The sequence below is a fragment of the Lontra canadensis genome, unplaced genomic scaffold (genome assembly GCF_010015895.1).
Source record: "Lontra canadensis isolate GAN:19392208 unplaced genomic scaffold, GSC_riverotter_1.0 scaffold60, whole genome shotgun sequence".
NCBI lineage: Eukaryota > Metazoa > Chordata > Mammalia > Carnivora > Mustelidae > Lontra > Lontra canadensis.
Genome location: NW_022631054.1, coordinates 8,897,924 through 8,911,529, shown reverse-complemented (window position 1 = coordinate 8,911,529; position 13,606 = coordinate 8,897,924). Strand labels below are relative to the sequence as shown.

At 47.3% G+C, this 13,606-nt stretch overlaps 1 protein-coding gene across 1 annotated transcript in view; it reads right to left on the bottom strand.

Moving 5' to 3' along the window:
* Window positions 1-1,271: 1,271 nt before the first annotated feature.
* RIMKLA (ribosomal modification protein rimK like family member A) overlaps window positions 1,272-13,606 on the bottom strand; it is a 30,931-nt gene continuing 18,596 nt past the window's right edge. The window contains exons 3-5 of the mRNA XM_032877466.1: window positions 12,169-12,255; window positions 5,251-5,454; window positions 1,272-3,064 (exon numbers count right to left, since the gene is read on the bottom strand). Of these exons, the coding sequence (XP_032733357.1) occupies window positions 2,574-3,064; window positions 5,251-5,454; window positions 12,169-12,255 (782 nt within the window). The 3' untranslated portion in view covers window positions 1,272-2,573. The remainder of the gene's footprint in view (window positions 3,065-5,250; window positions 5,455-12,168; window positions 12,256-13,606) is intronic.

The window sequence follows — 13,606 nt, the reverse complement described above, 5'->3', positions numbered from 1 at the left end:
TCCCCTAATAGAAGGGGAAAAATGGGAGGCAGAGCCTCCTGGACTGTGCAAGGTTGTCAGCTCTTTAAGGGGAGAGCCAGAACCAGGAACTGGCTCTGTGTCCCATGTTCCTTCCAGCAGCAGGCCTTGCAGACAGCTGGAATGAGTGTGGCCTAGACCCATGACCAAGGCTCACAGGGACCATGGCCGGTCTGGGAAATCCAGGGGTTGGCGGGTGTGTAGGGAAGCGGGAGCTGTGATCCAGGTGTGATCTAGCTATCTCTGCTTCCGGGCTGGGCCAGATTTCAAGCAATGGTGCCAATGACTATAGATGTCATTAGCAGCTGGAAGATGGGCCCCCTTTGACAAGTCAATCCGGAAGCATCCTCTCGGTGCTCCATTCAGGACAGGGCCTTCTAGCGTTCTTTTAGATCAAGTGGGGAGACTGGGCTTACACTGAACAGTGGGAATGAATGAATGCAGCTTCCAGAAGGTCATCACTTGGTTCAGATGTTTACACAGAAAGTATTCGGACAATTCCAACAAGAACAGACCTAGAACTATCCTTCTAAACCCACCCTGAGTGGTAGAGGTAAGGTAAATAAATGTCTTAACCTGCATAAAAGTGAAGTATTATTTGTCAACTGTACAAGACACGTTACTAGAGTTACAACTGAGTGGCATGCACCCTATGTCGGAGCATCTGAACTACAATTCTGTAGGGCGGTATCTCCAAGACATGGAGCCGAACGTTTCTCAATTGTCTAAGTGTTACTTGGTGAGATGTGCTTTTAGCCACAGTATTTTAAAAGCCAATTTCTATTTAAATGTGTTGTGAAAAAAAAATGTTAATAGTTTTGACTTTATACACATTTTATACTTACAGCAGAGTAAATACAGGAATTTATACACCCAAATGGGTGTTGCTGCCTTCAAACTAGTCACCTGGGGAAGATGGACGTTTAGTCCGTGACTATCTCTAGAGCCTTCCTTGGAAACTGTCCACTTGTACGCTTTCTCATTGTTATCCTTTATGGGCAGACTTATTTTTTGAGGGATGATTTTTTTTTTAATAGCCAAAGAGCATTAGAAGGTAAGTCTGAAAAATAAACAGGATGACAGAGTTTGGGACCACCTCTGGGGAGGGTTGGTGTGAGAACTGAAGTCTGATTTTAAGGCTGTGAGGCCTCTTGCCTTGCAAGACCTCAGAGATAATTCCAAAGAGGACTTCTGTCCTGGGCACATGCAACATCACAGCTCAAGAGTATAGTCTCCTAAGGAAATGACAAGGATTATGGTAACTCTTGAGTGCTTACATTTTAGTGTATTTGGTTGAAAAGGGAGTCTTGCTCATTCTCATACTTCACATAGGCAGAAATGGAAAACTCCATCTCCACGATGTCACCCAAGGGAAGGATCATTATCTACTGCTTAAACAGTTAAAATGAAAAGCACTTGGTGTCCCGCCTACGTTATCTAACCGCCCTCCCCCTGAAGGTGGTGAGTAATTCCTGAGTCTCCCCAGTATGGAAAAAGTGGGTAAAGACAGGTCTCAGGAACCTGGCCAGGACTAGAATGTCAAGGCGATTAGAGTGTGTTTCCAATGGCTCTATCTACCCAACAGGCCCACTACACCAATGCATTCAAGGAAACCTTCTAGAGCTAAGCAGTACGCAAAGTTTAGGAGAGAAGGGGGAAATGATTATCTTCCAGTAGCTTTCTATGATTAAAAACCCACCGGCTTCTGGACGACAAATGAACAGAGTCCACTGACAAGAAAGTTCATGGCATTCGATTCTAGTGCACGCATAAGAAATAAAGTGTGTGGCCACTAGCTCACTGAAGTGCATTTCCAGCTGAGGCCAAAGGCAGCAAAGGTGCAAGAGGCTGCTGGGGCTGGCATTAGTTGAAGCAGGGTCTGTAAGTTCGGCGTGGCAAAGCAATTTGTAGAAAGCCCCAGTTCCGCAGCAGGAGATCTGCCAACCGGTGCCGTCAGATAACGCTCGCTCTCAAACTTTCTACAAAGTGCTTCATCGAAAATGCTAATGAGGAAGCTCCCTAAAACACCATATCCTGAGTGTCAGAGAAATATGGCCAAGATGGTGATTTGACAGGGAGCAGACACTGAACTGCGTATTCTTCAAGCATCACACACACACACACACACTTGGTGAAGAGCTCGTTAGCACAGTCGCGTCGCGTCTCTTCTGCACGCCCCCCTCCACCGGGTGGTGGCTCCTGAGTGCAGCGCTTCCGGGACCCGTTCTGAGTTCCTGGGCTCTGCTGGTAACAGCCAGAGGCAGCAGCACAGTCAGCGCCTTCAGAGGCGGCCGTAGCATCCAAGTGCTCGCGGCAGACCTCGGGCTCCAGCCGACAGCTCGGGATGTTGCTCTTGGTGAGTGTTTTTGTATTAGTCTCTGTAAAAACCACGAAGCTAAGCCGTTCGCTTAAATCATCGTTAGAAAGAATGCTGAGTGCCCAGATGGGATTTTCTAGTTTCTGTGCAAATGAAATCACATTAGTCCAGATTTTATTCACTCAAAACTATAGGGAAGCAGTAGGATTTGGTTTAAATGCTGCCAAAAAGCAGGAATTCACTTAAGTTTTAATTCGGAAGCAATCCTGTTGTTAATGTTGTAGCCGGCTTCGGGCAGCATGGGGGGCGGGGCCCCCGTTGTGCTCACTGAGGAATCCCGGATCTCTCCCAGTTCAGGCTCACTCTCACTAGAGGTAGACCCATTGTTGATGGCGTAGACGCTCTCTGCAACTCCCTGAGCTGAAGCGCAGCCATCTGGCTCTTTCTTCTCCCTGGGACAGGACAGCCCTGGGAGGACGGCCATCTTGCCAGTCTGCCTATTGGGCAGCAAGGACATGGTGTAGTCTGCGATGATGCCGCCCACATCTAAATTGCACGCCTGGTCGAAGGCTAGGAAGCCGACGTTGGCGTTTGCCTCACACACCACAAAGGAGCCGTCATCCATGATGAGGAGATCGATGCCACAGAAGTCCATGCCCAGGATGTTGGACACCTGAACAGCCAGCTGCTTGCCTTGCTCTGTCAGCGGGCACATGACACCCACACCGCCTGTGGGGAATGCAGTGACATAATGGTGACGTCAAACACCAGGGACACGATGACCCTTCAAAGAAGAGACAGGGCCATACGGAGATGGGGCAGGGAGACAGCCATTCTTATTACTCACAGAAGATCTGCTTGGAAATCAGGACGCCCTTTGGGAAAACAATAGGGCCATTTCTTATCTAAGAGTTTTTAAAATGTTTATTTCCTCTGACCTACCACTAAGGAAATAATCTTATGTAATGGAAAAAAGCTTTATGCACCAAGATGTTGATGGCAGGGTTATTTAAAATACTGGAAAATCAAAATCCCGAGACATAATAGGCACTCACTAAACATTTGTTGGTAAGTAAATGAAAAACCACAAATCTCTCCCAACAGAGGAAAGCAGCATATTTTACAATCATGAATAATAATGCTCATAGAGCACTGGTGATCCCATGGAAAAATACTGGAAGGATTTAAGACTCTGCAGCATGACCACAACTGTGCAAAAGATCTTGCTGGAAAGAACAATACACAAATGTTAACAACGCCTGTCTTTAAAGGGTGGGATTAATGATAAGTATTTTTTTCATTGGACTGTGCCATGTTCTCCAAATTTTCTATGTGAAAATGGATTCCTTTTGCACAGAAAAAGCAAAATTAACATTATGTTGGGGTGCCTGGTTGGCTCAGTCAGTAAAGCATCCGACTCTTGAATTCAGCTCAGGTCACGATCTCTGGGTCGTGGGACTGAGCCCCTTGTCGAGCTCCATGCTCAGCAAGGAATCTGCCTGGGATTCTCTCTCTCTCCCTCTGCCCCTCCCCACCACCTCTAAAAAAAAAAAAAAATCTGAAAAAAAATTAACATTATGTTTTAGGAAGAGGGGGATGGAAAGGCTTGTGAGACAAAATCCTATGCCAAAGACAGAGAGTCTGACTGCCCTCACCTACGACAGAGCTAACCTCAGGTTCAAAAGTCTCCTTGGAAGGACTTAAGACCTATATTCTAAGGTCCAACAACTAATGCCTTCACCTTAACAGGTCCCTTCCCCACCTGTTCGAATGCATAAGGAAAAGGCTATAAAAGAGTTTCAGACTAGCTCACCAGGAAAAGCAACAAGGATAAATGGCAAAACCATCTGGTTCCTACCTCGTTAAAGAATGCATATCATATGGTGACTAAAAAGGACAACATAAAACACCAGGTTCCATTGGGTGGTACCACACACGAAAAGGAGATGTTGGAAAGGACATCACTGTGTCAGCCTGAGCGTGGCATCTGCCCCCATCACGACACTACATCACAGTATCTTGCAATGACCTGCTTTCGGGTCTTGTCCTCTGTGGGACCGCAGCTGTCCCAGGGCAGGCACTCTCTCTGTTAAGTGCACTCTCGTGGAGTCCACTGGTGGCGAATGCTCTCTACCGGTATTCGTGAAGGAAGGACCAAACTGCATCTCAGCCTCTGTTCCTCACGAGCCTTGGTACACCCACAGGGCCAGTTAGGATCTAATCCTGGGCATGTGTTTTATCGTATTACCAACAGACACATTCATTCAGTGAGGATGACGGAAGCTTTCTGTGATGAGGACAAGAATTTACATCCCTCCTGCAATGTCTCCATGCACCGCAACAGAAAACAAGGTGAACAACAGGTTCATGAGATGGGGTTATGCTTCTGATCCGAACATAAACTGCAGCTTTCTCCCTGTATCAAACGTGTAAGGAAAACCCAATCCTCAATGACAATGCAAAAGCAGGACGCGCTCTGCCTTCTGCCACTGCCTCAGTGCACACGGTCATTACCTCCTGCCCAAACAACTGTAAAAATCTTCCGAACTCCTCCACCTTGTCTCTGCCTTCAGTCCCTTCTCTACCCATAGGTCGGTTTTTCTCGAACATGGATCCTCATGTCACTCCCTGGGTGAAACCCAACTGCTGAGTTCCAACCCCTACCAGAGAGGGTTCCATCTCAGTGCCCTGATACCTAGGCCTGACCTCTGTCACAGCACCTACACCCATCTGTCCCCTACCTGGGGTGCTTGCTGTGACAGGACAGGGCTTGTTTCTAATCCTTATCTGTGATCCTGGAGCCTAACAGAGGGTTTGACAAGATAGGAGGGCTCGATCCACATGTACTGAACGGGTGCAAATACCCTAAGGAAAAATCGTAGTGAGAAAATGGACTGAGAGCTTTTGTCCCTTACCGAGGGAGCAGTTGCTCTGCATCCGTCCATCAGTGGAGCAGCGAAGCATGGAGCCTATCACCCGGCCCCCTACCACCACCACCCGGATGTCTTTGCCGTGTGACTCCTTCACATACTTCTGGAACAGGTAGGGCACATCATGGCGGATCAGATGGCAGATATCTGAGAGGTGATGTTTATCTCTGGCAAGAAAAACAGCTTTTCCTTTAAAAAGAAAGATAAAGAGCAAGAGGAGTAGTCAGAGAAGCCTTTGAGGAGAGTCCTTGCCCTCCCGTCTCCCTGTCCCACACAGCTGTCGGTTCTTTCTGAACCTGCCTTTCCTCGGCCCCTTCTGTTTCTCTGACCAGACTCTTGGTTCTTACCAAATGGCCGCGGAACCTTGTTTTCTCTTGGTTTTACTCACGTCCCTCTCTCCCCTCACCACAACCCTTTTTTTTCAGGATGGAATAATGAGGTTATTCCAGAAACACAGAGGCAAGGCCAAAATAAAATCCTGAGGATCTAGTCAGCTCAGTTCCAAAAGCAGTCAGCATCTCCTATCACTCTAGGATGCTGATGAGGCAGAGTCCGTCTCTAACCACTTTGTTAATCCCCCAAACCTCACACCAGGCTCGAAGAACAAAGCAGGTGTCAATCCATGTTTACAGAACATAATTAACTGAACACACTTAGAGGAATTCTAAGGCTAGGCAGAGAGAGACCCACAAAAGGGAACTCTAATACAGCATGATAAAGCATTAACAGAGATCTATGCCAACACTATGGGAGTTCAAAGAGGGAGCCCCCGACAGACTCCCTCCTCCTCTAAAGTGTAAGAAAACTATCTGGCTATACCTGTTTAATTCTAAATGGAATGATCTATACTCCTATTGCTATCTGGAGATAGAATTCCTGCTTGACTCCAAATCCTTTCTTTTCTGCTTGAATCACAGTGCTTTTATCATTACATTAACATCTGCTTTCCCATTTGCATATTAGCTGACAGATCGGAGAAGGGCTTCCTCAGAGGTTTGCTCTGCAAATCCGACATGAGCACACCTAGTCTGTGCCTTCCTGTTATGGAACAAAGAGAAGGTTTTCCTAAGATTTGTGTCACCACACTAAAAGGAGTGGGACCTTTCTGAAGTCTTAGTAACAAGAGTGATGGGTATCAGCCTCTAGGGGTACAGAAGACTGAGAAGTAACCTCTAACACATGTCTCCATCACTGCACACTTGGCACCAGGAGATCTGGCATCTGACCACAGATGGCTGGGATTCAAGTATGGGCCCTGGGGGTTCCCTGGACATTAGGTACGATTTTCACAGAGATGGGGGCTTGATACAGGGACTTGGTTCCTTGGTTCCTGGCAGGTGGCAGGTTTAGTCTGCAGTTACTAAAGGAGCTTTAGCGGGATGCCTGGGTGGCTCAGTTGGTTAGGCAGCTGCTTTCGGCTCAGGTCATAATCCCAGGGTCCTGGGATCGAGTCCTGCGCCAGGCTCCTTGCTCAGCTAGGAGCCTGCTTCCCTCTCTCCTTCAGGCTGGGAGCCTGCTGCTCCCCCTGCTTGTGCTCTCTCTCTCTCTCTGTGTCAAATAAATAAATAAAATCTTTTGAAAAATTAATAAAGGAGCTATAGTTTCCAGGCACAGAGGAAAAGGGGGGAGAGGGTGGGAAAGAGGACCAAGATTAATCATCCACCCTGGGCCAAACACATTGTTTTCTCATTATTTCATTTACACCTCATACTAGCCCTAAGAAGCCATTAGGACAGGATAGTTATTTTTGTTTTACAGTAGAGCGAAATAAAAGTCTACAAGATTAGTAGCTTTCTCAGGGGCAGAGCTGTACCATTCCACTGCTTTCTTTAGATCTATTTCCATATACTAGGGTCTAACTACCGCTATCATTTGTCTACTCCCCGTCCATTTTCCCTAAGATACGACATGTTACACTAGTGATGAATAACCTGAAAACGAAATTAAGAACACAATCCCATTTACCAGCGTATCAAAAAGGAACAAAAACATTAGGAATAAATTTAACCGAAGAAGAACTAGACTTATTACTGAAAACTATAAAACATTTCTGAGATGGGGCACCTGGGTGGCTCAGTGGGTTAAGCCTCTGCCTGCCTTTGGCTCAGGTCATGATCCCAGGGTCCTGGAATGGAGCCCCACATCGGGCTCTCTGCTCAGCGGGGAGCCTGCTTCCCCCTCTCTCTCTGCCTGCTTCTCTGCCTACTTGTGATTTCTCTCTCTCTCTCTGTGTCAAATAAATAAATAAATAAATAAAATCTTTAAAAAAAAAAAAAAAGCTGCTTCTTAAAGAAAAAAACAAAAAACATTTCTGAGAGAATTAAAGAGCTAAATAAATGGAAAGAAGCCCCTTGTTCAGGGACCAGAGGACTTAATATTGTTAAGACAGCAACACTTCGACTGATCTACAGATCTGACACAGTCCCCACCAACTTGCAGAGGTTGACAAGCAGATTTTACATTATACTGTAAAATTCATACAGAAAGGCAAGGATCCCAAATATCCAACACAATCTTGAAAAAAAGAGTAAAAGGACAAAGTTGGAGTCCAACTTCCCAACTGCAAAACTTACTGCAAAGTTACAGTCATGAAGACAGTGTGGCCTGGCATAGGAGGGTAGACACATGGATCAACGGAATAGAACTGAGAGCCCAGAGCAGAGCCTCACACAGAGGTCAGGGGCTTTTTGACAAGAGTTATAAAGGCATCCCATCAAGGAAAGAATTGTCTTTAACAAATAATACCAGGAAAACTGGATATCCACACGTAAACAAAGGAAGCTGGACCCCTGCCTCACTCCATATAAAAAATTAGCTCCAAAGGGATCAAAGACCCAAAGTAGGAGCTAAAACTATAAAACGCTCACAAGGAAACCTAAGTATCAATCTGTGTGACCTTGGATTAGGTAGCCACAAAATGACAACTAAATGTACAAGCCACCGGAAAAATACAGATGAACTGAACTCCACTGAAATCAAAACCTTCTCTACATCCAAGGACACTATCAAGAAAGTAAAAAGACAACACAGGGTGGGGAAGAAACATGTTCAAATGATGTCCGTTATGTTATGAATTCTTTTTTTTTTTTTTTTTTTTAAAGATTTTATTTATTTATTTGTCAGAGAGAGAGAGCGAGCACAGGCAGACAGAATGGCAGGCAGAGGCAGAGGGAGAAGCAGGCTCCCTGATGAGCAAGGAGCCCGATGTGGGACTCGATCCCAGGACGCCGGGATCATGACCCGAGCCGAAGGCAGCTGCCTAACCAACTGAGCCACCCAGGCGTCCCTATGTTATGAATTCTTAAAAACTCAGCAATAGGGGCGCCTGGGTGGCTCAGTGGGTTAAGCCTCTGCCTTCGGCTCAGGTCATGATCCCAGGGTCCTGGGATCAAGCCCGGCATCGGGCTCTCTGCTCAGCGGGGAGCCTGCTTCCACCTCTCTCTCTGCTGCTGCTCTGCCTACTTGTGATTTCTCTCTCTGCCAAATAAATAAATTAAATCTTTAAAAAAAAAAAAAAAAAACCTCAACAATAAAAAAGGGGCCCCTGGGTGGTGCAGTTGGTTGACCATCCAGCTCTTCCAGGCTTTGGCTCAGACTCTGATCTCAGGGTTATGAGACTGAGCTCTGAGCTGGGCTCTGCACTCAGCGTGGAATCCACTCTCTCTCTCCCCTCTGCCCCTCCCCCCAATAAATAAATAAATCTTTAAACAGAAAAACAAACAAACCTCAGCAATCAAAACACCAATAACCCAACTGAAAAGTGAGCAAAGGATCTGAATACACAGTTGTCCAAAGATCTACAAATGCCTAATAACCACATGAAAAGATGCTCGACATCACTAGCCGTTAGGGAAATAGAAAGCAAAACCACAGTAAGATGCCTCCTTCCGCTCACTGGGATGGTGAGAATTAAAACAAAACACAAATGCGCAAGTTGCTAAAAATTCTCATCATAAGAAAAAGATTCTGTACGTGACGGATGTTACCTAGACTTACTGTGCTGACCATTCTTCAATGTATACATTCAGTCATTATACTGTAATCAATCAGATCTCAAAAAAGATTTTAAGAATTCATTTAAAAATCAATAAATGAAGTGGGCCCCTATATTACTAATGCTTGGGAAACATGTATTTTGGCTTGTGGCTTGCTTTTATGGTAGAAGTATGGTGACTATTTGCTTAATTTGTCAAGGCAAAGAGGACATTCATATATGTATATTCTAAGAGTTAGGCCTGCCCACTTTTCAGGCTATAAATGTTCAAATATATACAGTCAAAAGTTTTATTTAGGGGCGCCCTGGGTGGCTCAGTCACTTAAGTGGCTACCTTTAGCTCAGGTCAGGACCTCAGGGTCCTGGGAGTGAGTCCTGCATCAGACTCCTTGCTCAGCAGGGAGCCTGCTTCTCCCTTTCCCTCTGCTCCGCCTCCCTATTTGTGCTCTATGTGTCTCAAATAAATAAATAAAATCTTAAAAAAAAAAAAGTTTTATTTAGTACTCCAAAAAAAACCCCAATCATAAATAAAGGAGTGAATGAATAAAACAAGGATTACTAAGAATGATGAGAAATCAGAACCCTCATATACTGCTGGTGGGCCTGTAAAATGACATAACCATTGTAGAAAACAGTGCAGCAGTTCCTCTGAGGTTAAACATAGGGTTACTGTCGGACCCCACAATTCCAGGCTTAGGTAGATACCCGAGAGAAAGGAAAACATATGTTTACAGCAGCATTATTGATAAAGCCTCGATGGGAAAAACTCAGATGTCCAGCAGCTAACAAGCAGATAAACAAAATATGGGCAAGCCATACAACAGGTTATTATGGAGGGATAAGAAGGAATGCAGGACTGATCCACACCACGACATGGATGGCCCATGAAAACATCACGCTAAGTAGAAGGAGCCAGACACAAAAGGTCACATACTGGACGATTCTCTGATAAGAAATGTTCAAAATAGGCAAATACATAGAAACACAAAGTAGATGAGTGGTTGCCAGGGTCCAGGGGAGGCAAGTGCAACTGGCCCCTATTAGGTACAGGGGTTTTTTGGGGGGGATGAAAATATTCTGAAATTAGATAATGGCTACGATTGGACACGATAGTGAATATACTAAAATCCACTAAATTGTACACTTAAAAATGGTGAACTGTTTGTTATGTGAATTACATCTCAATTTTTAAATTTTTTTTTATTTTTCTATTTTGAGAGAGAGCAAGCAAGTGGGAGTGGGCGGGGCAGAGGGAGAGAAGGAAAGAGAGAATCTTAAGCAGGCTCCACACTCAGCACCGAGCCTGACGCAGGACTCAATGTCATGACCCTGAGATCATAACCTGAGCCGAAATCAAGAGTCAGATGCCTAACCGACTGAGACACCCAGGCGCCCCATAACTCAATTTTTAATGTTTGAAAATACCACATATTTTACTTAATTTCCATTTATTGTCTGTTTTACCCTTCTACAATGGGAGCTCCTTGAGGACAGTTTTTGTTTTGTTCCTTTCTGTATCCCCAGGGCCTACAACAGTGCCTGGCACTCCGTGGGCACTCAATAAATATTAGTTGAATTCTCAATTACGTATACTTTAGCACAATAAAAAAAAATTAGACATTGAACTTTAGCACTGTAGCGTATCTACTGAATAGCATTAAGGGCCCCCCTTGCCCCCCCAAACTCGTTCCTCTCTCCTCAACGGGACCCTTTGGCTCCCACGGGTGGCTTTGCTAACACCTGCCTCCATATGCTCGCTCGCTTACTGACTTCCTCCAGTTTGAATTCCACTCTCCAACTTCAGTCTCCTCCTCCTCCAGGGAGGCCTTCCCCGCCCTGTGGCCTCTGTCCAGTGCAAGCAGGTGCTGGACCAGCCTGCGAGGGAGGTGATCGACGCCACCGTCTCTACTCCCTGCACACTGCAGCTCCCTGAGAGCAGGGACCGAGTCTAGTTCATCTCACTGCCCTGTCTCTACGGCACAGGAACTGCTCAGCACGTGTCTGTTTTGGGGGCCTCCCCTCACTACAGATGCCCTGAGCGTGGAAGTTACATCGGGCGGGCGGGGGACCTGCCCCCGGGCTGTGGGAGAGCTTCCTGCTGCATGCGAGCTCCTCTCCATCACCAGTCCCTGCTCCACGCCGAGTTCTGCAGCAGGTCCCCGGGACCAAGAGGCCCCGGACCGGATTCCCGCCCCTGAGCAGCGCCCTGCCAGCCAAGGGGAGACGCACACGCACTTGTAACTGTCATAACGGGCAGTGCTGTGCTAGAGCCGTGGACCGATCACAAAGGAAACACAAAGGCAGAGCTGGTGGGGAGGGAGGAGGACCAGGCACGTGGAGCAGAAAGAAACAACAGTGGAGTGGGAGGCCAGCAGGCCCTCATGGGGGAGCAGAGGTTCACCAGAGGCCAGAGGAAGACAGCACTACCAGCAAAGGAATAGGGCAGAGGTTTAAAGACAATACGTGGTCTAGCTAGCAAAGTAGTCGACAGTGGACGATGGAGAGTGCACGTGGCCAGAGAAAGCTGCAAAGGAAGGATGACGCTACCGGACCTCAGGGCGATGGCGAGGAACACAGACCTTGTCTAAGAGGCAACAAGGCTCTTGGAAGGGCTTTTTAGTGAGGGAGTGAGGAGGACAGATGTCTCGGAGAAATGACTCCCTAAGAAAAGAGGACGCACTGGCAGGGGCTAGGGAGACCACTCAGAGTAAAGTCAGGAGGAGTCCAGGGAGTGAACGAGAAGGGTCTGAGGTAGCAAGGACAGTGGGGGCAGTGAGGAGGGGATGGGGGACAGACGACACCGCGAGCCCCGCGAGGGGGCGCTCCACTTCTCTAAGCAGCGCTGGGCCGTGCCTGATGAGGCCAGCAGGGGAGCGGCCCCAAGGGAAGCCTGCAGGCGCGGCACTGACCCCGGTGTCCTCGAGTGCTCTTCACCACGACCGGGTAGCCCAGGGGCTCAGCTTCATCGATCATCTTTGAAAAGTCTTCGTGCCCACCTGCCAAGAGAAGGTGAAAGTCAGGGAAGGTCAGGCTGATGTCCGCCCGGCGCGGCCCCCTCTGTGTGAACTCTTTGAGGGCCTCAGGTTCCTCTGATTAAAGCAACTCAGACCCGTGCCATCCGACAGACATGGATTTTGCACCTGTAACATCCGTGAGAGTAGAGAGATAAGGAAAACAACACTGATCAAGTACGTGACTGTGGCAAAGGCCTCACCCGTTCTAGCTCATGTAAGCCTCCTACCAGCCCCACAGGCAGGGCAGGAACTTTCCCCAGTAAAATGGCTGTGGTTCAGCAAAGTGTTAATGACGGACACACAACCACAATGAGGCTGTGTCCATCATCAGGGGCATCTGCACAAAGAGTACACGTGATCAGAAGGGAGCTCCTGGGGCGCCCAGACGGCTCCGTCAGCTAAGTGTCTCAGGCCCGTATCTCATGGACCCTGAGATCTTGCACTCGCACTCAGCGGGGAGGCTGCTGGAGATGCTGCTGGAGATGCTCTCCCTCTGCCCCTCCCCCTACTCTCTCTCAAATAAATAAATAAAGATTTTATTTATTTATTTGACAGAGTGAGGCAGCGAGAGAGGGAACACAAGCAGGGGGCATGGGAGAGGAAGAAGCAGGCCTCCTGCTGAGCAGAGCCCGAAGCAGGGCTCAATCCCAGGACCCCGGGATCGTGACCTGAAATGAAGACAGACGCTTAACCACCTGAGCCGCCCAGGTGCCCCGTAAATAAATCTTTAAAAAGGAAAGGGCACTCCCAGCTTCCTCATCTCCAGCTATCCTTTTTCCCTTCCCTATAAAACAGTGAAGGAGGGGTCTTTCTTACCCAAGGTTGTCCCTGCACCTGTGCTCTAAACCCCTTTTCCTCTCACCTCCCTGGGGATCTTGCATCATTAAGTGTGCTCTCTCCGATGGGTCTTCAACCTCCCAGTTCCCAGTTTCATCACCATTTTATTTATTTTTAAAGATGTATTTATGAGAGAGAGCATGAGCAGGAGGGGCAGAGGGAGAGAGGCTCAACCAGACTACGCACTGAGCATGAAGCCTGACATGGAGCTCGATCTCATGATCCTGAGATCATGACCTGAGCTGAAACCAAGAGTCAGATGCTTAACCGACTGTGCCATCCGGTGCCCCTCCATCACCATTTTAATTGCCTATCCATCTACACTTGATCTTAGCCAAAAAGCTGAGAAGCGATTACCTATCTACCTATCTATTTTAAAGATTTTATTTATTTATTTGACAAAGAGAGACACAGCAAGAGAGGGAACACAAGCAGGGGAATGGGAGAGGGAGAAGCAGGCTCCCCGCTGAGCAGGGAGCCTGATGCGGGGCTCCAT